We start from the raw sequence: 23,561 nt of genomic DNA, 5'->3' as shown, positions 1-23,561 counted from the left end.
TTTTAAGGAATGCACTAATCACTATACATTGTTTTAGGGTGGCATGTGTTTATGGGGGAGTGGCAGGGGGCTGTGTCTGGCATGCCTGACTGACTGTGATGTAAAACCCTGGATAAAGGGAGGACCCTTATTCAGACATCCTCGCTTGATACGCCTCACAAGCATCATGAAGTGTTAAGTGATCCTCCAAAAGCTTTTATTTGCTGAAATAAATCATGGGTGTTCACAGGAGTTGGCATTTTGGAGTTGCTTTGAGTGTATAAGAATCTCCAGAAAGGAACCTAACCAACCTTTTGACCTCACCATTATAATTAACAGCAATTAAACTCTGTGTCCTTGAAGCGACATAGCTTCAACTGAGAATAATGTCATCTGTATTAGCTGGTGTCACCTGAATATTACAAAAGAATACTTCATCCAGTTTGTCACGTGTAATATCACAGAGAATATAGAGGTATGTATTGAATCAATATAAGTAGCATTAACAGGTTTTTGTATTATAACCAAAATATTTAAATCAATTTTTCACTTCAGATCTCTCTTTTACAGGGAGATTTTAAAATGATGTGTGAAAATGCCATGACCTATAACAGGCCAGACACCATCTACTATAAGGCTGCGAAGAAGTTATTACACTCTGGAATGAAAATTCTTAGCCAGGTATATCACTAAATATATTTTTATTTCATAACTCGGCTGGAGAAAACTGAAATTTGTTTGCTATTTAAATACTTTGAACTGCCAGAGTCAGTGTTTATGTTCAGAACTAATGGGGGTAGCATGCTGAAAATTAAACCCTACAATTCCTAGAATGATAACAAAATTTAAAGATTTGAAAAGTATGTGGAATTCCCTAATTTTCCTGTGCTTTTTTTAGACCCAGGTTGACAAACCTGGGCGGCACGGTGGCACAGTGGTTAGCACTGCTGCCTCACAGCGCCAGAGACCTGGGTTCAATTCCCGCCTCAGGCGACTGACTGTGTGGAGTTTGCACGTTCTCCCCGTGTCTGCGTGGGTTTCCTCCGGGTGCTCCGGTTTCCTCCCACAGTCCAAAAATGTGCAGGTCAGGTGAATTGGCCATGCTAAATTTCCCATAGTGTTAGGTAGGGGGTAAATGTAGGGGTATGGGTGGGTTTCGCTTCGGCGGGTCGGTGTGGACTTGTTGGGCCGATAGGCCTGTTTCCACACTGTAAGTAATCTAATCTAATGTAAGTAATCTAATCTAAAAAATATAATCCGATTTCAGTATTTAATGAGAATTACTATTGATTACGAATAAGTAAACTCCAGGTACAGGTAAACCTTTATGAACTGGTGGCATGTAATTCTACTGGTTAAAACTCTAAGCAACTCCCTCCTGCACCCCCCCCCCCCCCCCGATCCCCATAAACCTTTCATTACATGTACAAGAGAAACAGACACAAGAAGGAAAAAAAATGGCTGCTGTTGGTGGAGGAAAAGACTGGGAAGGCAGTTCAATGGTCCTTCTTCACAGGATTTGCTGAGATATTACTTGTGCTAATCAGAACTCGACTTCTCAATCTCACATCTCTAGATGCTTCAGTTATTTTCAAGATGCTTGTAAAGGTCCCTAACATAGTTATTGAAAGTCACAGCTTATAGCAACTGCTGAAGAAAAAATAAATATGTTAAACAGACTTAGGGTTTTTTTGTACTGCAGACAACAGATTCAGCCCCTGAGTTTGCAGACCTGATGACTTCTCGCTATCTTGTTCACAGCCCAAAGCTCCTCAGCCACCTGTTCAGCCCATTACAGAGTTATTAATAGGCAAAAGGCCTTTGTCATTGATCTTTGGACTTGTGACCAATTATCAGTCAACTACTTGTCAGCTGAATTCCCATTTGTACGCAACCCTTGGCTCCATCTCATCTGCAAACTACTGCTTTAACAAGCAGCCATATAAACAGCAGCCACTCTGAGGGCATCAGGCGATGGCACAGAGTGTCTGGGCATATGTGATGGATTGAATAGGTGGTGCCCTTCTCACCACTAGCCATGCGATGTCTTGGTTGCTTGTTGGAAAGTTCTGGTGCTGAGGCATTCTGCCACATGACTTTGACAGTGTGCTCAGGGAGCAACCCGACAGAATCCACGTTTTTTTACCTGCAGGGTCTTGTGGACGCTACATGCTGACTACTTCCTGATAAACTACAGTCAAAGATGTTTTTCTTTGCAAATTTCTCCACTAAGGACAGATGATATGGAATGGTCTAACTTCTTGGACTGTTCCATGACAACAAGGCCAGTCCCATCCTTCGCAACACCAGGCACAGGTAGAACCTCAGTAGGTTTGGTGATTCTGACTGCCTGTCACAGGGTCCTCATCTCACTCGTTCCTCTGGATGATGCTGACTGCCTGTTATGGGATCCTCACCTTACCTGCTCTTCAGTGTTGATGATCACATGTCAATGCCCTTCTCTCAGCAATGCATCCCCATATATTGTTTGATTAAAATTTGCTAAGCTCTTGAGCCTTTTCAATAAATTATTTTGCTAAATGTGGCTTGATTCCTAATTCAGTCTCAATGACATCTTGAAACTTGACCTTGGAACCAACATTTGGACACTTTTTGAGTGTTCCGTTTTATTTGATGACTGCCATTAAGTGCTGTGTTTGCAGACCCAGTGGAGATCTACATTGAGCTTCCACTTTACGTGTCAGGATTGACCACTCTAGAGAGAATTGTATTGGAGAGTTTTCTGCATTAGGATCTTCCTAAGTAAGTTCCTTCAATGTGTACTGACTCTGAAAAGCTGAGATGTCAGGAAAATGCGCAAAATACAACATTTATGCAGCTTGTCCATTTTGAAGACAAGTCAAAGTGAAATACGTTTTTCCACATGTTAACTTGGCACCTGAATTGATCCAAAAGTAGCAACTGTTGGTTATTCAGCTCTTCATCTGTGGCCATTTAACAGTGGCACTGAGTATTCCATGTAGAGGTCTCACTTAGTATGTGTTTGTCTTTTTAGGAGAAAATCCAAAGCCTGAAGCAGAGTATAGATTTCATGCAGGATCTGGAGAAATCCCATAAGCAGGGGGAGAAGCTAAGGACAGGAGACTACAATGGGGAGCGCAGGAAAGATGAGGGGGATGCCAGAGGGGAATCTATGCAAACTGATGACAGGGATAGATCAACTGATCAGCAGAATGAAGACCAAAGGTAAGTTGTTGCGAAAGCAGCTTGTTACTTCTCCCAGCATGCATGAAACTGTTAGCATGGTGACCAGTGTTTCTATTTTACTAATTTTGGTGAAAAGAAATAAAATGTCATAATTGGGACGAGAGCTGAGCTTTCAAACAGTAAGTGTCTACACATTGAAAACATTTCATATAGTTAGCAAAGCAGGTATTTTGTTAAAGCATTCGTTTAGACAATTGCTGACAGTTTTTGAGAATGTGTGTAAATACAATCTGGTAAAGATATTCACAAAAAAAAGTCCATTGCATCCTTGTTCCAGTAATAGTGCACTAACGTTTACATAGAAAATGTTTACTTTAAATCTGATGCACTGACCACACTGGCACTGGTGTTACATATTCAGTATTTGGGGTGATAAGTGATACTTGAGTAGGTGTTTATGAGCGGAGAATTGATGGAGATTGTGAGGCAAGTGACTTAATTGTGACATCCCCCATGATAACTTTGGTTGAGAATCCTCACTGTCAAAGTTCATATACAAGTTGGTGACATATTGGTAGAGCACCAGTACCTGTACAAATGTATTACAGTATATGAGGTGAGGTAAAGTTAGTCAGAGGACAAATTGGCAAAGGAAGGCTGATAGAAAACATGTCTACAGCAATTATATACTGTTGTTCTTGATTAAGCTTATACGAAATGTCATTTAATATCTGAGAGAACTGTTGAAACCATTTTTTATTACATTAGGAAGAGACTTAAATTTATGTCATGACTTTACAACCATAGACCAACTCAAAGAGCTTTACAGCCAATGGTGAATATTTGTTTAGTCACTTGTAGGCGAGACAGCCAGTTTTCATGCACTGTGCTGACAAGCAACAATGTGATAATGATCAGATATTGATTTTATTCAAAATAGGACCATGGGATCTTTTACATCTTGCTGAGCGAGCAGAGGCGGTCTGGGTTTAACATCTCATCCAAACATTAACATCTGAAAATGTTAAATATTGATTTCATCTTTACAGCATGCATGTTATTAGAATTCTGAGGGTTCCGTGATTGTCCATTGTCATGCATATCAAAATTAAATATGGGGTGTACTTCAGTAATGTTAAGGAGACAGCAAATGGTTGTGTGATCAATGATTATTTTCTGTTGACTGGTTTACAAAGGCTGGAAAAGGAATCTAGTGAGGATACATCCAGCAGCGGCAATCATGTGATTGACAGGGAATTGGAAAAAGTTGATCGTATTATTGAGGAATCTTCTGGAAAACTGACCCGGCGTAAAATAGACAGTAAGGTAAATGCTGTTTCCTTTATTTAAAATCATGTGTCAAGGTGTTGTTTGAGGATTTCTTACTTTTTTTTCCAAAAAAAACTGACTTTCCATCACACCAAGTGCTGACATCTCAAGGCACAGGTAAAGTTGTAGTGGGTTTTCGGCACCTTTGGAAGAATATCACTCCGTCTCGCATTGGAAGAAAAAGGAAACTGTGAATATTTACATGTTTAGAATTCTCTACATTTTCAATTTTTATTTTTAGTTTGAATTCCAAAGAAGAAAAGTTGATGGCACCACTACCCTTGGAATTCTTAATGTCGTGGAACCTGACATGGGAGGTAGGAGATTGATGGGAAAGCCAGTGGCGTTGTGCCAGAATATTTCAGCGTGCTAGAGCTTATCAGTCTAACTGCAGTAAGATGATTAGTAATTCACAAGGTCCTGTTACACGGTTCCCTCCATTGCATCCTCATGCCCAGTGCTTCAGTCAGTTCTTTTGGCCTTCACTCTTCGTTGTGCTTTGTTGGCTTTATCAGTGTTAGATGCTGGTAGGCTGTGACTTTTCACCTAGTTAAGGAATAGTTGCCCTCTGGATTCGAGTATTTTTCTTCTAATATTGGCTATTGCCATCAATTTCTTATAGTTTCTGCAATCTAGGCTGGACATTGTTCATAGTCAGCATTCTCTCTTGGCCTCAGCCTGTGAAGAGCACTTCCAACTGCTACGTATTGACTTCACCACACCAACGACATGGTGACCTGTCGATGAGTGATTGTGTGCTCTTTTCTACTGGGAACATTAGCTTACTGGGGCCTGGGCTGAAATTTTAGAACCTATTAAATATCCCTAAGACCAGTAAATACAATTGGACTTCTATCATATTTATTGGGGTATATTCAAAGGTAGGACCCAAAAGTGAGAGGGATGTTTTCATGTAAACTGCTCCACCTAAGTCCATGTCCAGTGCTGTCATTTTACTTGATCACTTATATTCACTTCGCACAGTATTACCAAAGCATGTTTTTGCTGTTTTGCAGACCCAAGTTACTGTCCAGTGAAGCTCGGTATGATGGCTGGCAGATTACAGTCTGGAATCAATACCCTGCAAGGATTTAAGGAGGACAAACGTAATAAAGTCATTCCAGGTTAGTGCTGTAAATATGTTGGTTCTGTGAAAGTTAGATAGATGTAAGCCTTTTTGGCAGTTTTACATGCCTTCTGCAAAGGCAAGGATGGCACAGAGAGCAGCAGGGTCGTTCCATAATACCTTCACTGAACTTGCGGATATTATTGCCACTGCACTTGCTCTGGGAACTGATTTTAATTTTTAAGCAAAAACATTCAATGGTAATTTGCTTGTAAATTTAAGGAGCTTGCATGTAGAATCTAACACACTATACCAGAGTCATATGTTTCACTAACAAATTCATCGCATTAGATCAAGGCATGACCGCAATAACCTGACTTTTTGTTTGGTACAGGGTTCCCTTTGGAAGTGAATTGCTTTTATTTGCTGCTGTTATATTTTTGCAGTGACCTACTTGAATTATGGACCGTTCAGTTCTTACGCTCCAGTTTATGATTCTACTTGTGCTAATCTCAGTAAAGAGGATTCTGACCTGGTATATTCAACATATGGTGATGAATTGGGTATGTCGGGATCCTTCAGGTGAGTACCAACCCTAATTCTTTAAGGAAACCCATGAAAGTTGGCATGTACACTCCAGCACTAGTGAATGAGCGTCAGAAATGTAGTGCCAATCTTGATTGTTCCATTCCATTCTTAATTGGAGAGTGATATCACAGTTGGCAGCACAGAATAGTCGTCTGATTATGGAATGAATCCCCTCAGTTTCTAAATTGAGACAAACTAAAACAATTCTGTTTCCTATAACTAGTTTGCTGCTGAGTTAACTTCAGGAAAACATTTTAAAAAGAAAAAGGCACAATGCTACTGAGACTTACCTAAGTGAAATTTATCCTATTAATTGCTTACAAATGGAGTCATAGAGATGTACAGCACGGAAACAGACTCTTCGGTCCAACTCGTCCATGCTGACCACATATCCTAACCTAATCTAGTCCCATTTGCCAGCACCTGGCCAGTGTCTCTCTAAACCCTTCCTATTCCTATACCCATCCAGATGCCTTTTAAATCCTGTAATTGTACCAGTCTCCACCACTTCCTCTGGCAGCTCATTACATACATGCACCACCCTCTGCGTGAAAAAGTTGCCCCTTAGGTAACTTTTATATCTTTCACCTCTCACCCTGAACCTATGCCCTCTAGTTCGAGACTCCACCACCCCAGGAAAAAGATCTTGTCTATTTACACTATCCATGCCCCTCATGATTTTCTAAACCACTCTAAGGTCTCCTCTCAGCCTCCGCCACGAGGGAAAACAGCCCCAGCCTATTCAGCCTCTGCCTACAGCTCAAACACTTTAAGGTGAAAGTGAGTACTGCAGATGCTGGAGGTCAGAGTCAAGATTAGAGTGGTGCTGGAAAGGCATAGCAGGTCAGGCAGCATCCGAGGAGCAGGAAAATTGACGTTTCGGGCAATCATCAGGAATGAGGCTGGGAGCCTCAGGGGTGGAGAGATAAATGAGAGGGGGTGGAGCTGGGGAAAGGTAGCTGAGAGTGCAATAGATGGATGGAGGTGGGGGTAATGGTCTAAGGTTGGAGGAAAGGGTGGAGCAGATAGGTGGGAAGGAAGATGGATAGGCGGGACAGGTCATGAGGACAGTACTGAGCTAGAAGGTTGGAACTGGGGTAAGGTGGGGTGGGAGGGGAAATGAGGAAACTGGTGAAGTCCACATTGAGGCCATGGGATTGAAGGGTCCCGAGGTGGAAGATGAGACGTTCTCCTTCCAGGTGTTGGGTGGTGAGGGAGTGGCGATGGAGGAGGCCCAGGACCTGCATGTCCTCGGCAGAGTGGGAGGGGGAGTTGAAATGTTCAGCCACGGGGCGATGGGGCAGATTTGTGCGGGTGTCCCAGAGATGTTCTCTGAAGCGCTCTGTGAATAGGTGTCCAATCTCCCCAATGTAGAGGAGACTGCATCGGGACTAACGGATGCCACCCTCCAACCCACCCTGGTCCTCGCCTTCCACCCCGCCATCCTCCGCATACAGTGCATCACCCTCCGACATTTATGCCACCTACAAACAGAAACCACCACCGGAGATATATTTCCCTCCCCACCCCTATCCGTTTCCGTAAAGACCGTTCCCTGTGCGACTATTTGATCAGGTCCATGCCCCCACCCCACCCCCCCCCCCCCCAACAACACACCCTCCCCTCCTGGTACCTTCTCGTGCCACCGCAGGAATTGCAAAACCTGCTCCCACACTCCACCGCCATCCCCCCCCCCCCCCCCCCCACCCACCCTTCCGTCACCTCGGATCAAGGCCCCAAAGGAGCTTTCCACATCCATCAAAGATTCACCTGTACTTCCACCGGTGTCATTTACTCTATCCGTTGCTCCCGATTGGACACCTACTCGCAGAGCGCTTCAGAGAACATCCGCGGGACACCAGCACCAATCAACCCCTGAAATGACTGAACATTTCAACTCCCCCTCCCACTCTGCCGAGGACATGCAGGTCCTAGGCAGCCTCCATGGCCACTCCCTTACCACCCAACGACTGGAGGAAGAACGCCTCATCTTCCGCCTCAGGACCCTCCAACCCACTGGCATCAATGTGGATTTCACCAGTTTCCTCTCTGACCTATCACCTTCACCCCCACCTCCATCCACCTATTGCACTCTCAGCTACCTTCCCCCACCCAGCCCCACCCCCGTCCCATTTTTTATCCCTCCACTCTTGAGGCTCCCAGCCTTATTCCTGATGAAGGGCTTTTGCCCAAAACGTCGATTTTCCTGCTCCTCGGATGCTGCCTGACCTGCTGTGCTTTTCCAGCACTTCTCTAATCTTGACTCAAATCCTCCAACCCTGGCAACATTCTTGTAAACCTTTTCTGAACCCTTTCAAGTTTCACAACATCCCTCCGATAGGAAGGAGACCAGATTTGCATGCAGTATTCCAACACTGGCCTAACCAATGTCCTATACATCTGCAACATGACCTCCCAACTTCCATCCTCGATGCTCTGACCAATAAAGGAAAGCGTACCAAATGCCGCCTTCACTACCCTAATCTACTTATGACTCAACTTTCAATGAATTATGAACCTGTATTCCCAGGTCTCTTTGTTCAGCAGCACTCTCCAGGTCCTTGTCATTAAATGTATAAATCCTGCTCTGATTTGCTTTTCCAAAATGCAGCACCTCACAGTTATCTAAATTAAACTCCATCTGCCACTCCTCAGCCCATTGATCCATCTGATCAGGGTCCTATTGTATGCTGAGATAATCTTCTTCACTGTCCACTATATCTCCAACTTTGGTGTCTGTAAACTTACTAACAATACCTCCTATGTTCACGTCCAAATCATTTATATCAATGTTCATATGTATGATATTAGAAGTTTGTCTTTATTTTCAAAACGAGGCTAGTTACATGCCAATGATTGGTTACATTTTTTTTTTAAGAAATGCACGAATCTGTCATCGGACATTTTCTGGTCAAGTCTGAACGTGATTCATTTGTCAATATTTGTAGGAGAAAATGACTATGTAAAATAACCTGTAAATAAGGCAGCCAGAAATCAAAGCATTCACTAATATCGAGAATCTGTTTGTTCCAAGTGTACAGCAGTTCTTGGCAAGCAATGAAGACTACAGTGTGAACATGGTGGATAATTTACTGGATTCCCTTACAAATGGTGAACATTCTAAAACGATGAAAGAGCTGGAAATAGTAAGTGTGTGATTCTCTACTAAAAGTTTGACACTATAAATATGTTTCAGTCCTTGTATAAAAAGTTCTCTTGAAATTCGCAGCTTGGGTTTTATGGGTTATTTATTTAAACATTATCAGAAATCAAACAATAACAAATACAGCTGGTTCAAAACGTCCTTCCCTGCAAATAAATGATTTACTAATCCAAACATGAAAACTGTTGAGCATTTAACAATTAAAATGAGTAGTCAAGCTCTGAAGATCTTGGTCTCGACAGAAGTTCTGTCATGGTATTTCTAACGGGTTTAAATGGATCAGGATCTTATTCTGATTTTCAGTTGTCGGTTTTTAGTGTATTGTTGGAAATGGAGCTGATGATGAAATTGAGATGAGAGGAGTTATTGTTTATCATTAGTTGTTTGACAGTGTAAAGCTTGAGTATTATTGTAAAAAAAAACTTTGTTGAGGCTTTTCATCTTTTACCCATCAGGACAATTCACAAGAATACCATACAAAGGGAAAACCAACATTTATATGGCATGAGAGTACTGATTGGTTGTCAGGTGGACTCATGTCGAAGCCTTGCTATGGAGAATACACCAATTAATGGTGATTGACATTCTAATACCAGGCTTTAAAAAAAAACTAAGGAGGTTTACTCTGGTTAAGACATTCCCCTGAGAAATGACTCCCTTTTTCTGTTGAATTGATCGATGTGCAGTGTATGTCTGCAAATAACCAGGCCCCCTCTATTAATATGTAGCTTCCAGTATGCAAGTTTGCCACACTGAGCCAACTCTCAATCCTAAATTGACTGTCAGTTTATGTCTTTGCACACTCAGAATTATCCAGCAAATGTCTAATTGGGATAGTGTGTTGAACATTTTGGTTATGCAGGCTGCTTGATTATAGTCAGTACTTTTCTAGTAGCAAACAGTCAAAAAGATTTCTGTTCGTTATGATCTGCCAGTCTTTGGGATATTTACAGGGGAAACTCGATTATCCGAACATGATGGGCAGGCAGTATTTCATTCGGATAATCGATTATTTGGTTAATCGATTAAATGCCTTTCCTCTGGGGCTCGGAGTTTTTAAAGTCTGCTCCTCGTTCAGGAGATTGAGCAGCACACAGCATACAAGACCCCGCCTCCAACACCGTGCCCCCACCCCTAAAACCATATAACACCACACACTGCCCCCCCACTCCCTAACCCTGTGCAACACTGTCCCCCTCACCCCCTATCCCCGTGCAACACCGCCCCCACCCCAACCCTGTCCAAAACCTCCCCCCCAGCTCCCCACCCCGTCCAACACTGCCCCGTCCCAACCCCGCCCCCACCCCCAATTCCACCTCTGCCTCCAACCCCGCCCCAGCCCCAACCCCATCCCGCCCGCCCAATTCCACCTCTGCCCCCAACCCCGCCCCAGCCCCAACCCCATCCCGCCCACCCCAACCTCATCCAACATCTCCCTATCCCCCAACCACAGCCCCGCCCCCAATACCTCCCCCATCCCCCCTCCCCCAACACCGTCCAACACTGGCCCCCTGCTTCCCACTCTGCCCCTGCCCCACAACGCCACACCCCCGCCCCCCAACCCTATCTGACACTTCCCCCCCCCCCACTCCCCAACCCCACCCCCCCATCCTCTAACCCCGTGCAACACCACTCCCCCGCTCCCCACACTGCCCCTCACCCCAACCACGCCCCCAACACCTCCCATAACCCTGTCCAACACCATCCCTCCGAAGCACCCCTTCAACTGGGACAACACATCCATCCTAGGGCAAACTAAACAGAGACACGCACGAGAATTCCTAGAAGTATGGCATTCCAATTGGAACTCTATCAACAAACACCCAAAGAAACCCAAACACATAAGTAGAAAGCAGGAATCATCAGCAGTGCTTCCTCCAGAGGCTCACTAAAAATGTTACCTAGTAGGATGACGAAACGTCTGAAAATGAATTTTCCAGATCAGCGAGCAATCCTACATTCAGAACCTCAAACTGAGCTACAAATCTTCTCAAAACACACTAAAATTCATATACCATATTACTCCATTGTGTGATAGAATATATTTTTGGTTTGAAGGCATCATCCTGTTAGGGAAAACGCCTCTTGTGTTGCTACTGCACGGTAGCAGTATGAATCATCTGTACTTTAAACGTTTTGAGATACCTTATCCTTTTTGAGTAATTTGAGGTAGATTGAGAATTTTTCAGGACTAAAGGTGATGGCCTTCGAGCTGTTCAGTGTTTCTAGAATTCGCATTGAAAAATTATCTGATAAGGTTGACCTTATGACCTGTCTTAGAGCATTTGAACAATAGGAAACCCAACATATCTAATGACCAGTGAATGTAATCAGTATCCTTGTGGTGCCAAATGCTATATGGTTGACTTATTTGCAACATCAAGTAAACTTCAAGCCATGCAAACTTGATGAAGTGGAGCACACTGGAGTCATCCTTTGGGATAATGGCTACCTCAATTAGATCATTAATGTGGAGATAGGGTGAATCTTCACTGAGGTTTGAGGTTTGTAAGTGTGAGGATGAAAGGATTTAGTCTTTCTTCCTGATGTTTTTAATCAGACCATTTCAAATAGTTCTTGTAGTACATGTTATAGTATAGCTACAATGACACAGGCCATGTTTACTTTACTGTGTAATAAACATTGATGTTCTTTCTCACCAAAAATCTATCGCAGACTTATACATATTCAATAATGGCACATTCACAACCCTCTAGGATAGAGAATTCCAAGGATTTCCAACTTGCAAATGAAGAAATGTTTCCTTATCTCAATTGTAAATGAACAGGCCCTTATCCTAAAACTATGACCACCTGTTCTATATTGTCCACTCAATGGAAGCTATTCTCCGTATCTGTTGAAATATTTAAGGTATGAAGGAATTCAATGAGATCACCTAATATTCATCTGAACTCTGGATAATGTAGACCCACTTTAATCAGCCTTTCATCGTAGGAAAATCTTCTCATCCCATGGATCATCATTATCTGTACTGCAACTAATACAAATATATCATTACTTAAATAGAGAGACCAACACTGAGTTAGATTTAGGATAGTTATGAAAAAGGATAAGGAGGGACTGGGAATATAAAAACTGGAAAAGGCTATAATTAAAGCATGATTTTTTTTCCCCCCCAAATCATCTAGGAGCATCGTAGAAGACATTCAAAAAGTAAATAGAATCATAGCATCCCTACTGTGCAGATAGAGACCATTTGCCTTATTGAGTCTGGACGGACTGTTTTGAAGAGCATCCCACTCAGACCCAGAATCCCACCCAATGCCAGTAATTCTGTATTCACTGTGGCTAACCCACCTAACCCGCACACCTTTGGTCTTCGGATGGAAACCCACATAGACACTGAGAGAACATGCAAACTTTGCCCAAGGCTGGAATCTAATCCAGGTCTCTGGCACTGTGCAGCAGCAGTGCTAACCACTGAACCACTGCTAATAGTGAGTAAATCTATTCCCATAAAGGCAAAGGATGGGACATAGACTGAAGAACCATAGATGTCAAGAGACATAAAGATTAAAAATAAAAGAGAATCTTATGGTTGATACTGAGAGCTCAGTGCAACTGAGTACCTGAGGACTATAAAAAATGCAGAGGAATAACTGAAGGACAATTTAAGAAGCAAAGAGAGTGCATGAGAAAGTATTAATGGGTAGCGAGAAGGAAAACCAAAAGGATTTTTAAAGGTATAAAGAGCAAGAGAATAACTACAGGAATAGTATGGGGTGTAGACATAATCCACATGTGGACCCAGAAGATTTGGGCACAGATGGATACTTCCCATCAATCTTTGCAATGGAAAAGGGTCATACCTGTATAAATATCAGGGTGGAGGACTGTAAAGTATTAGAAGAAATTAAAATAGAACGAGGAGGTACTAGTGAATCTAGCAAACTTGAAAGTGCATAAATCTTCAGGCCCAGATGAGTTGTATCCCAGCCTGTTGACGGAGCCAAGACAGGAGGTGTCAGGAGCCCTGGTGGTAATTTTCAAATTCTGTCAGGCTATAGTTAAGGTGCCAGAGGACTTCGAACATTGTCTCATTACTAAAAAAAAAGACCACAAGGAAACAATTGACCAGGTAATTTAGTTACAGACCAGTCAGAAAAACCTCAGTGGTGGGGAAGTTTCAAAAATTCTTTTGTTTGTAATTCACTTATCGGGCATGGGCATTGCTGGCAGTCCCTAGTTGCCTTGAAAGTAATTCTGAGGGATACTTGAATGTTGGGATGCTTGGTTAGAGTCAGTAGCCAGGGTGGGGGAGTCCAGAACTAGAGGGAATAGGTTTAATGTGAGAGGGGAAAGATTTATAAGGGGTAATTTTTTTTCATGTATAGAACAAGCTGCCAGAGGAAGTGGTGGAGGCAAGTACAATTTCAACATTGAAAAGGCATCTGGATGGGTATATGAATAGATATATTTCGAGGGATATGGACCACATGGTGGCAAATGGGACGAGGCCACATTGGGATGTCTGGTTGGCGTTGACGAGTTGGACCGAAGGGTCTGTTTCCATGTTGTGTCACTCTATGTCTTGTCTTTATAAGCTGAGGCATTGAATATAAGAGCAAGGAGACTATTGGAGTATTGCTTGCAGTTCTGGTCACTACATTACAGGATGTGCTTGCGGTAGAGAGAGGTTGCAGAGAAGATTTACCAGAATGCTGCCTGAACTGGAGGGCCTGAGCTGTGAGCAAAGATTGGATACGTTGATCAATAACCAGGGCATAGATTTAAGGTAAGAGATAGAAGGCTAATATTAGAGTTGTGAAGTTTTTTTCACAGAGGGTAGTGGAAATGTGGAACTCACTTCCTGAAAGGGTGTTTAAATCAGAAACTCTTGTAACACTTGATATTCAGTTCTGTTGCCATAGCATCCAAGGTGTGGGCTAAGATTTGGATTAGTGGAGTCAATCTTTGTTGATTGGTCTGGGGCATGCTGAACTGAATGATCTCTTCCTTTCCTATGAATATCTTCAGTCTATGAAGCTGCACGGTATTCCATCAAAGTACTTTACATCTACAGTAAGACTTCATTCTCAAACTCCAATTCCCTTGCATTAAGACCAATATGACATTTACTTTCCTAATTGTCTAATATATCTCGTGTTAACGTTTTGTGATCCTTGTACAAGTACATCAAAGTCTATCTGAGCATCGACGCTTAACAATTTTCCTTCCTTTTTAAAACACTATGCTTTTCTATTCTTGACTATCAATGTGAATAACCTCCCACCTCCCTATACAGGTACACAATCCTTTATCCAAAATCCTTGGGGCCAGTTATGATTTGGAATTCCGAATTTTTCGGATTTTGGAATAAATTACATTTTCACAGTGAAATTTTTAAAAATTACCTAACAGCAGGTGCACGTGTGAGTAGTACAAGTGCTGAGACACACTTGACGCCTGCCAGTACTGGGCCACACTGCAACGTGGTTCAAGAAGGTGTGGGGTTGCATGACCTGTTCGCACGCCAAAATGACGCTCCACAAAAAAAAGTTCCTGATTTCTGATAAAGGATTGTGTACCTGTATTATGCTGAATCTGCCACTTTCTTGTTCTCTCATGCAACCTGCCTATGATTCTGTATCCCTTATTATCGAGACTTCCTCTCCTCCTTTTCCGTTCATTATCAAATGTGCTTCAGAGCTCTTTAGTTCAGCTGCCTGCCACCAGCCTGTGTAAAATGCCTTGTCTAAACACGTGCTTCTTGGTCTGATGAGAAGTGAAAGAAAACCATGAAACAGCAAGAAACAATAGATGGGAGATAGTAAGGGAAGAGAAAAATAGACTGAACTGCAAACAGGTGGTGAGTGAGCAAAAGATATGGGAATGAGGGGATGGGACAATGAAGGTGAGACTTTTAAAGACTTATTCGAATTTTTAATTCCTGAAAATATCAGTACGGTAGAAAAGAGATCATCTGTTTTAACTGTATAACAGTGCTCTATATTAAAAGATTAGGCCTTTAGTGCATACAGCTATGCCGAAATCATTTGTTACAGCCACATTCACTGTGCAACTGCAATGAGCATACGGTCTTGCATTTTGATTTGACTCAAACCTACAGGAACATGACAAATTTATATTTTTCATTCTACAAATTTCCATCATTCCAGTTTAATAGTAATTTATGACACACATTTATGCAATAGTAATACATGATGTATTCTGCAAATCATTTTGTTGCTATTTAGTATTTATTTTCACAATCAAATCTTGCAGACTACACATAATAATGAAGATGAACTGAATATTCTTAATACTTCTGAAGATGTACAGGTAATACTGATATCTGCTCATGTAGTATCCCCTTAAAGAGTATTATGTTTGTGTTGTGAATCTGAATAATTAAATTTGGAAAGCTGCAAAGTCTCCTTGCTAATAGTGTCAATACACAGGTTTAAAGTATCTTTGATCTTGTAACATTAAATGTTCTTAAAACAGTAGACATATATTTTTAGCTCCTAAAATGGGCAGAGCAGTATATCAATGCAGGATAGAAGCATCATACAAACTTTTGGCTTTTGCAGCAACATTCATATATTTTGCATTGTATGTGCTCAATCTGTTCAACAGATCTGCTGATATTTGGAAATATTTCTGGATTAGTGGTGCTGGAAGAGCACAATAGTTCAGGCAGCATCCGAGGAGCAGTCAAATCGACGTTTCGGGCAAAAGCCCTTCATCAGGAATACAGGCAGAGAGCCTGAAGGGTGGAGAGATAAGTGAGAGGAGGGTGGGGGTGGAGAGAAAGTAGCATAGAGTACAGTAGGTGAGTGGGAGAGGGGATGAAAGTGACAGGTCGGTGGGGGGGGAGGTGGAATGGATAGGTGGAAAAGAAGATAGGCAGGTAGGACAAGTCATGGGGATAGTGCTGAGCTGGAAGTTTGGAACTGGGGTGAGGTGGGGCAAGGGGAAATGAAGAAACTGGTGAAGTCCACATTATTGCCCTGGGGTTGAAGTGTTCCGAGGCAGAAGATGAGGCGTTCTTCCTCCAGGCGTCTGGTAGTGAGGGAGCGGCGGTGAAGGAGGCCCAGGACCTCCATGTCCTCGGCAGAGTGGGAGGGGGAGTTGAAATGTTGGGCCACAGGGCGGTGGGGTTGATTGGTGCGGGTGTCCCAGAGATGTTCCCTAAAGCGCTCTGCTAGGAGGCGTCCAGTCTCCCCAATGTAAAGGAGACCGCATCGGGAGCAACGGATACAATAAATGATATTAGTGAATGTGCAGGTAAAACTTTGGATGTGGAAGGCTCCTTTAGGGCCTTGGATGGAGGTGAGGGAGGAGCTGTGGGCGCAGGTTTTGCAATTCCTGCGGTGGCAGGGGAAGGTGCCAGGATGGGAGGATGGGTTGTAGGGGGGGCGTGGATCTGACCAGGTAGTCATGGAGGGAACGGTCTTTGCGGAAAGGGGTGGGGAGGGATATATATCTCTGGTGGTCGTGTCTGTTTGGAGGTGGCGGAAATGTAGGCGGATGATTTGGTTTATGCGAAGGTTGGTAGGGTGGAAGGTGAGCACCAGGGGCATTCTGTCCTTGTTATGGTTGGAGGGCTGGGGTCTGAGGCTGGACGGGCGGGATGTGGAAGAGATGCATTGGAGGGCAACTTTAACCACGTGGGAAGGGAAATTGCAGTCTCTAAAGGAGGCCATCTGGTGTGTTCTGTGGTGGAACTGGTTCTCCTGGGAGCAGATACGGCTGAGGCGGAGGAATAAGGAATACGGGATGGCATTTTTGCAGGAGGTACAGTGGGAAAAGGTGTAATCCAAGTAGCTGTGGGAGTCTGTGTGTTTGTAAAAAATGTCAGTGTCAAGTCGGTCATCATTAATGGAGATGGAGAGGTCCAGGAAGGGGAGGGCGATGTCAGAGATGGTCCAGGTAAATTTAAGGTCAGGGTGGAATGTGCTGGTGAAGTTGATGAATTGCTCAATCTCCTCGCGGGAGCACAAGGTGGCGCCAATGCAGTCATCAATGTAGTGGAGGAAGAGGTGGGGACTGGTGCCGGTGTAATTACGGAAGATCAACTGTTCTACATAGCCAACAAAGAGACAGGCATAGCTGGGGCCCATACGGTTGCCCATGGCTACCCCTTTGGTCTGGAGGAAGTGGGAGGATTCGAAGAAGAAACTGTTGAGGTGAGGACCAGTTCGTCCAACCGAATGAGAGTGTCAGTGGAAGGGTACTGTTGGAGACGTCAGGAGAGGAAGAAACTGAGGGCTTGGAGGCCCTGATCATGGCGGATGGAGGTGTAGAGGGATTGGATATCCATGGTGAAGATGAGGCGTTGGGGGCCAGGGAAACGGAAGTATTGGAGGTGGTGGAGGGCATGGGTGGTGTCTCGAACATATGTGGGGAGTTCCTGGATTAGGGATAGGACAGTGTCGAGGTAGGTAAAAATTAGTTCAGTGGGGCAGGAGCATGCTGAGACAATGGGTCGGCCAGGGTGGTCAGGCTTGTGGATCTTGGGAAGGAGGTAGAACCAGGCAGTGCGGGGTTCCCGGACTATGAGGTTGGAAGCTGTAGGTGGGAGATCTCCTGAGGTGATGAGGTTCTGTGTGGTCTGGGAGATGATGGTTTGGTGATGGGGGGTGGGGTCATGGTCGAGGGGGCAGTAGGAAGAGGTGTCCTCGAGTTGGCGTTTGGCTTCAGCGGTGTAGAGATCAGTGCGCCAGACTACCACTGCGTCCCTTTTATCTGCTGGCTTGATGGTGGGGTCAGGATTGGAGGGCTGCGCGTTGTGAGGGTGAGAGGTTGGAGTGGGGGGGAGGGGTAGACCGGTTGAGGAGGTTAATGTCCCGGCGGCAGTTGGAGATGAAGAGGTCGAGGGGGGTAATAGGCCAGCATGGGGTGTCCAGGTGGATGCAGTGTGTTGGAGGTGTTCGAAGAGGTCCTCGGAAGATAGGTGGGAGTCCTGATTGTGAAAGTAAGCTCGGAGGAGGCGGAAGAAGTGTTCGACGTCACAGCGTGTATTAAATTCATTGATGCGTGGGCGGAGGGGCATGAAGGTGAGTTCTTTGCTGAGGACTGATCGTTCGTCCTCGGTGAGGGGGAGGTCTGGAGGGATGGTGAAACTCGGCAGGGCTGAGACCTAGGGCCTGGTGTGGGTGTGGATCTGGGAATGGGGGCAGAGCCTGTAACGAGTGGGTGTGGTGGTATAGGAATGGGGGTGGAGTCATGAGCAGGAGTGGTGTTCCCTTCAAGGGTCTGGGGGGGGCGGGGATGGTGACAGTAGGATCTGTGGCGGGGCGTGTCAGCAGAATGCAGGTGAGTGGCGTTGGTGGGGGTTGAAGTGGTGGGGGGCGGAAGTCCTGATATTTGGAAATATACAACAGAAGCAGCTGCCTATACATTTTTGATTCACTAACTAACCTTCTAAGCTCACAGTAGGGTTGAGGGGAGACTGGACAGATAGCCAGACTTATCCTCATTCCATATTGCCAGCTGCATTAAGCTGAAGAACAGCAAACCACAGTCATGAAGATACATTTTGACATTATCCCAGAATCTGCTTTTTTTTTCAAAAAATGCAGGGTTAGCTATCATACATAATGCACAATGAACTTTTATTAAGATTAAAATGTTCCTTTTGAGTCATATTTTCATTTTCTTCTATCTAGAGTGCTCCTGCTGAATCTCCTCGGCCACCGCTGGAGTCGGGATTTGGCCGTGTCAATGATAGCTTTGCTTCCCTACAATCAGTAATAAGTGGGGAGCCTGAATCAGATGGTATGTAATCCCGAGAGCTGTTTTGAAGTAATACAGAAACTGCAGCGCAGATACACCCTTTTCTGTTCATACAATATGTGGAGGTGTTTTTACTATACTCAGATCTTCTCCCCAGGGTTCCAGTATACTCTGAGATAATTTTCTTCACTGTTCACTACACCACCTGTTTGGTCATTTGCAGACTTTCTAATCATAGAGATGTACAGCACGGAAACAGACCCTTCGGTCTAACTCGTCCATGCCGACCAGGTATCCCAACCCAATGTAGTCCCACTTGCCAGCACCCGGCCCATATCCCTCCAAACCCTTCCTGTTCATATACCCATCCAGATGCATTTTAAATGTTGCAATTGTACCAGCCTCCATCACTTCCTCTGGCAGCTCATTCCATACACGTACCACCCTCTGCGTGGAAAAGTTGCCCCTTAGGTGTCTTTTATATCTTTCCCCCTCCTATATCTCCTATATTCACACCCAGATCATTTTATATAAATGATAAAAAGCACTGGACTTAGCACTGACCTTACTGCACACCACTGGTCATAGGTCTTCAGTGTCTACATTGTTTTTTAAAAACCTGAACGTGTTCTGTTTTAGATCACACAAATCGTGGCCTAATTTGGAAGAGGCCGTTTTGTTTTTCGTTTTGAAAAGGTGGCAGTTTTAATTGCTGCAAGATTAGCAGCCACATCTGGCTCATTTCCTGCCGCACCTGCTACTTTGATTTGCTGCCCAGCATTGAATTAACTTATTGCCTTACTTCCATTAAAGTGATAACTATAACAGCCACTCAATACCATCCCCCACCCCCTGCCTAACCCCCATTGTGAAGCTAATAGAAAAATCTGAGCAGGTCCACTCTGTTTCACTTCTGCCAGTCCCCCAGTATTGAAGTGGAGTATCAGTTTGGATTTTAGTGCTGAGACTTCTGATGTGGAATGTGATCCCCTGACTTGAAATGCTACCAACAGAGGCGCAGCTGGCACGTATTAATTAAATCAACTTTTGTAATGCTACGAGAAATAAGTATAAGGATAATGCTGAAGATCTGGCAACATAAAAATATCCAAATTTTTGTATTTCCTCAAATTGATTGTCTTACTGGTTTGCAGAGTCTGGAATGTTTCAGAAGAAGCTGGATGAAACGACCAAGTTACTACAAGATTTACAGCAAGCACAGAATGAGCGTTTCAGTACCAGACCCCCATCTGCCACGCTCTGTCTATTCGGACCTTCCATTCGAGAGTTGCTAATTGGTACATTAAATATCTTTTATGACCATTACACAATCATTGCTTTCAGTACAGGAACATTGTACTGCACCTGCTAACAATTCTTTTTATTGTTAAATCAAGGCATCATTGACATCTGTTTCTTTCTATATCTTCTGCATTAATTACCTTAGAGCAGTTGGTTTTGATTAGTTAGATTTGAGTTTATAGCGTTTGTCAGATTTTAATTCTTTTAAGTAGCATTAAGCATTATGTCTGTCATTGACTTTGCCAACACAAGTCCAAAACAAAACATTGACAACGTAAATAGCTGTTGCATTTCAAACCTAAATTTGAGTTATCAAAATTTATTAAAGATATTAATCATGTGTTAACAATTTTAAAATGAAATAAATAGCAGTAATACACGTCAAAGAAAAGATGAACGTGAATGGTCTGAACTATTTGCCAGCTAGAAGAATATTAAAATTCTTGCCTAGAGCATTGTTTTCAGCATTACTAATCATAAAGATTGCTGATGTAAATGATTAACCTTGCATATTTTTAGTCATGGTTATTATTAGACTCAATCCCAGTATTTAACTAAAGTGAAATGTCAGTGAACCTCAAAGTATTCAGTCTGTGATAGCATGAAAGGATTTCAGGGTGAAAGTAAATTGACATTTAAATGTTGATCTTGCACAGCGTGAGATAATGTATTGTGTATCATCACCCATTACTTTGCATAGTAGTATAGTAGTTCAGTCATAATACTGGAGCTGTGCAGTCATCCAGCCAAAGAAGCCAATATCTTGTCGACCTGCTGTAATCATTAATAGCATTTTCAAATCTCTTTGTTCAGCTGAAAGGGTAACTGGAAACCTGAAAGAATTGGCAAGCCAAGTGGCTCCTGGGGACATTACTAGTGTTGCTGGCATTCGCAAGGCTATGGGAATTACAGTACCCTTGGAAATGATGGACAGTTCCTCATCAGAATCATTATCTGGTAAGTAATGGGAGGGACTAAGTGATAATATTTTAAATTTGGTTATAAAATCAGAGAGTAAAACCTCATGGAACCACAACTGCAGTGTCAAAAGAGAATGTGCAAACAATCCAGCCTTCTTATGGAAAAGCTTTCACATCATCTGGTGCATTAGTTTTTTTTAATCTTGTGGTTATTCCTACCTTTCCCCATTTCAGGTACTCTAGATCTTGCTTTTTTCTCAAAGACTTGTGCTTAAATTTTTTTCATGGGAAATGCAGTGCATGAAGAAGTCCTGGATGTAGGTTTGCTCGCTGAGCTGGGAGGTTCATTTCCGGACATTTCGTCACCCTACTAGGTAACATCTTCAGTGGGCCTCAAGCGAGGCAGTGTGCATGATTCCTGCTTTCTATTTATATGTTTGGGTTTCTTTGGGGTGGTGATGTTATTTCCGTTTTTTTTTCCTTCAGATGTGGTTGATGGGGTCTAATTCGATGTGTTTGTTGATAGAGTTCCGGTTGGAATGCCATGCTTCTAGGAATTCTCATGCGTGTCTCTGTTTGGCTTGTCCTAAGATGGATGTGTTGTCCCAGTCAAAATGGTATCCTTCCTTATCTCTATATAAGGATACTAGTGAGACAGGGTCATGTCGTTTTGTGGATAGTTGGTGTTTATGTACCCTGGTGGCTAGTTTTCTGCCTGTTTGTCCAATGTAGTATTTGTTAGAGTTCTTGTACGGTATTTTGTAAATTACATTAGTTTTGCTTGTTGTCTGTATAGGGTCGTTCAAGTTCATTAGCTGCTGTTTTAGTGTGTTGGTGGATTTGTGGGCTACCATGATGCCAAGGGGTCTGAGATGACTTTGATGTTGGGGAGAGAGGCTAGGGTTTCTGGACGTGTTTTGTCTGCTTGTTTGGGCTTGTTGCTGAGAAATTGGCGGACTGTGTTCATTGGATACCCATTCTTTTTGAGTACACAATATAGGTGATTTTCCTCTGCTCAGCATTGTTCCTCTGTGCTGCAGTGTGTGTTGGCTCATTGAAATAATGTTCTGATGCAGCTTCGTTTGTGAATGTTGGGAAGATTGCTTCTGTAGTTCAATATTTGGTCCGTGTGAGTTGTTTTCCTGTAGATGTTGGTTTGACGTTGCCTATAGGCTACTCTACTATGACATCTAGGAATGGCAGTTTGTTGTTGTTTTCCTCCTCTTTAGTGAATTTTATGCCAATAAGGGTATTATTGATCGTCTTGAAGGTTTACTCTAATTTGTTTCATTTAGTGATGACAAAGGTGTCATCCACGTAGCAGACCCAGAGCTTGGGTTGGATGGTTCGCAGAGCTGTTTGTTAGAGTCTTTGCATTACTGCCTCTGCTAAGAACCCTGATATCAGAGATCCTTTGTGTGTAGGCTTTGTTGTTGAAGGTGAAGTGTGTGGTAAGGCATACAAATAAAACAGGAAATTACATCACCAACCCAAAGAAACACAAACATATAAATAGAAAGCAGGAATCATGTACACTGCTTCGCTGGGGCCCACTGAAGGTGTTACCTAGTAGGGTGATGAAACGTCTGGAAATGAACGTCCCAGCTCAGCGAGCAAACCTACAACCAGAACCTCAATCTGAGCTACATATCTTCTCAAAACTCACTACGAAGAAGTCCTGTTATCGCTGCTTAGCCCACCTTGTTGAATATACTGCTCCCATGCTTTAATATGATTGACCATACGATACTGGAGCAGAATTAGGCCATTCATCCCATCGAGTCTGCTCTCATACAGTCATGGGCGAAAGTGAAGACTATGGATGCTGGAGATCAGAGCCAAGAGTGTGGTGCTGGAAAAGCACAGCAGGTCAGGCAACATCCAAGGAGCAGGAAAATCCATGTTTCGGAAAAAGCCTTTCATCAAGAATGAGGCTGAGAGCCTCGGGGATAGAGACATAAATGGGAGGGGCTAGGGTGTGGCTGGGTCTGGGGGAATTTAGCTGAGAGTGCCATAGGTGGATGGAGGTAGGGGTAATGGTGATAGGTCAGGGGGAGGGTGGAGCAGATAGGTGGGAAAGAATATTGACAGATGGGACAGGTCATGAGGCTGGTGCTGAGCTGGAACTGGGGTAAGGTGGGGGGGAGGAGAAATAAGGAAACTGGTGAAATCCACATTAATGCCATAGGGTTGGAGGGTCCTGAGGTGGAAGATGAGGCGTTCTTCCTCCAGGTGTCGGGTGGTAAAGGAGTAGTGATGGAGGAGGCCCAGGACCTGCACGACCTCGGCAGAGTGAGAGTGGGAGGGGAGTTGAAATGGTTGGCCACGGGGTGGTGGGGTTGGT

At 43.6% G+C, this 23,561-nt stretch overlaps 1 protein-coding gene across 2 annotated transcripts in view; it reads left to right on the top strand.

Annotated features, from left to right (window-relative positions):
• The window catches only part of brd7 (bromodomain containing 7), a 56,019-nt gene that overhangs the window by 24,557 nt on the left and 7,901 nt on the right, over positions 1–23,561 (top strand). The window contains exons 6-16 of one of the 2 annotated variants that reach the window (XM_043706954.2): positions 550–660; positions 2,996–3,186; positions 4,344–4,473; positions 4,718–4,793; positions 5,493–5,600; positions 5,989–6,124; positions 9,165–9,276; positions 15,540–15,596; positions 18,929–19,037; positions 20,150–20,293; positions 21,111–21,254. In XM_043706954.2, coding sequence (XP_043562889.2) covers positions 550–660; positions 2,996–3,186; positions 4,344–4,473; positions 4,718–4,793; positions 5,493–5,600; positions 5,989–6,124; positions 9,165–9,276; positions 15,540–15,596; positions 18,929–19,037; positions 20,150–20,293; positions 21,111–21,254 — 1,318 coding nt within the window. The remainder of the gene's footprint in view (positions 1–549; positions 661–2,995; positions 3,187–4,343; positions 4,474–4,717; positions 4,794–5,492; positions 5,601–5,988; positions 6,125–9,164; positions 9,277–15,539; positions 15,597–18,928; positions 19,038–20,149; positions 20,294–21,110; positions 21,255–23,561) is intronic. The other variant, XM_043706956.2, reaches the window with a different exon arrangement.

This window comes from Chiloscyllium plagiosum, unplaced genomic scaffold (genome assembly GCF_037043375.1).
Source record: "Chiloscyllium plagiosum isolate Xiang-an unplaced genomic scaffold, Cpla_swu_hap1 HiC_scaffold_17, whole genome shotgun sequence".
Classification (NCBI taxonomy): Eukaryota; Metazoa; Chordata; class Chondrichthyes; order Orectolobiformes; family Hemiscylliidae; genus Chiloscyllium; species Chiloscyllium plagiosum.
This window is presented reverse-complemented; position numbering and strand designations above follow the sequence as displayed.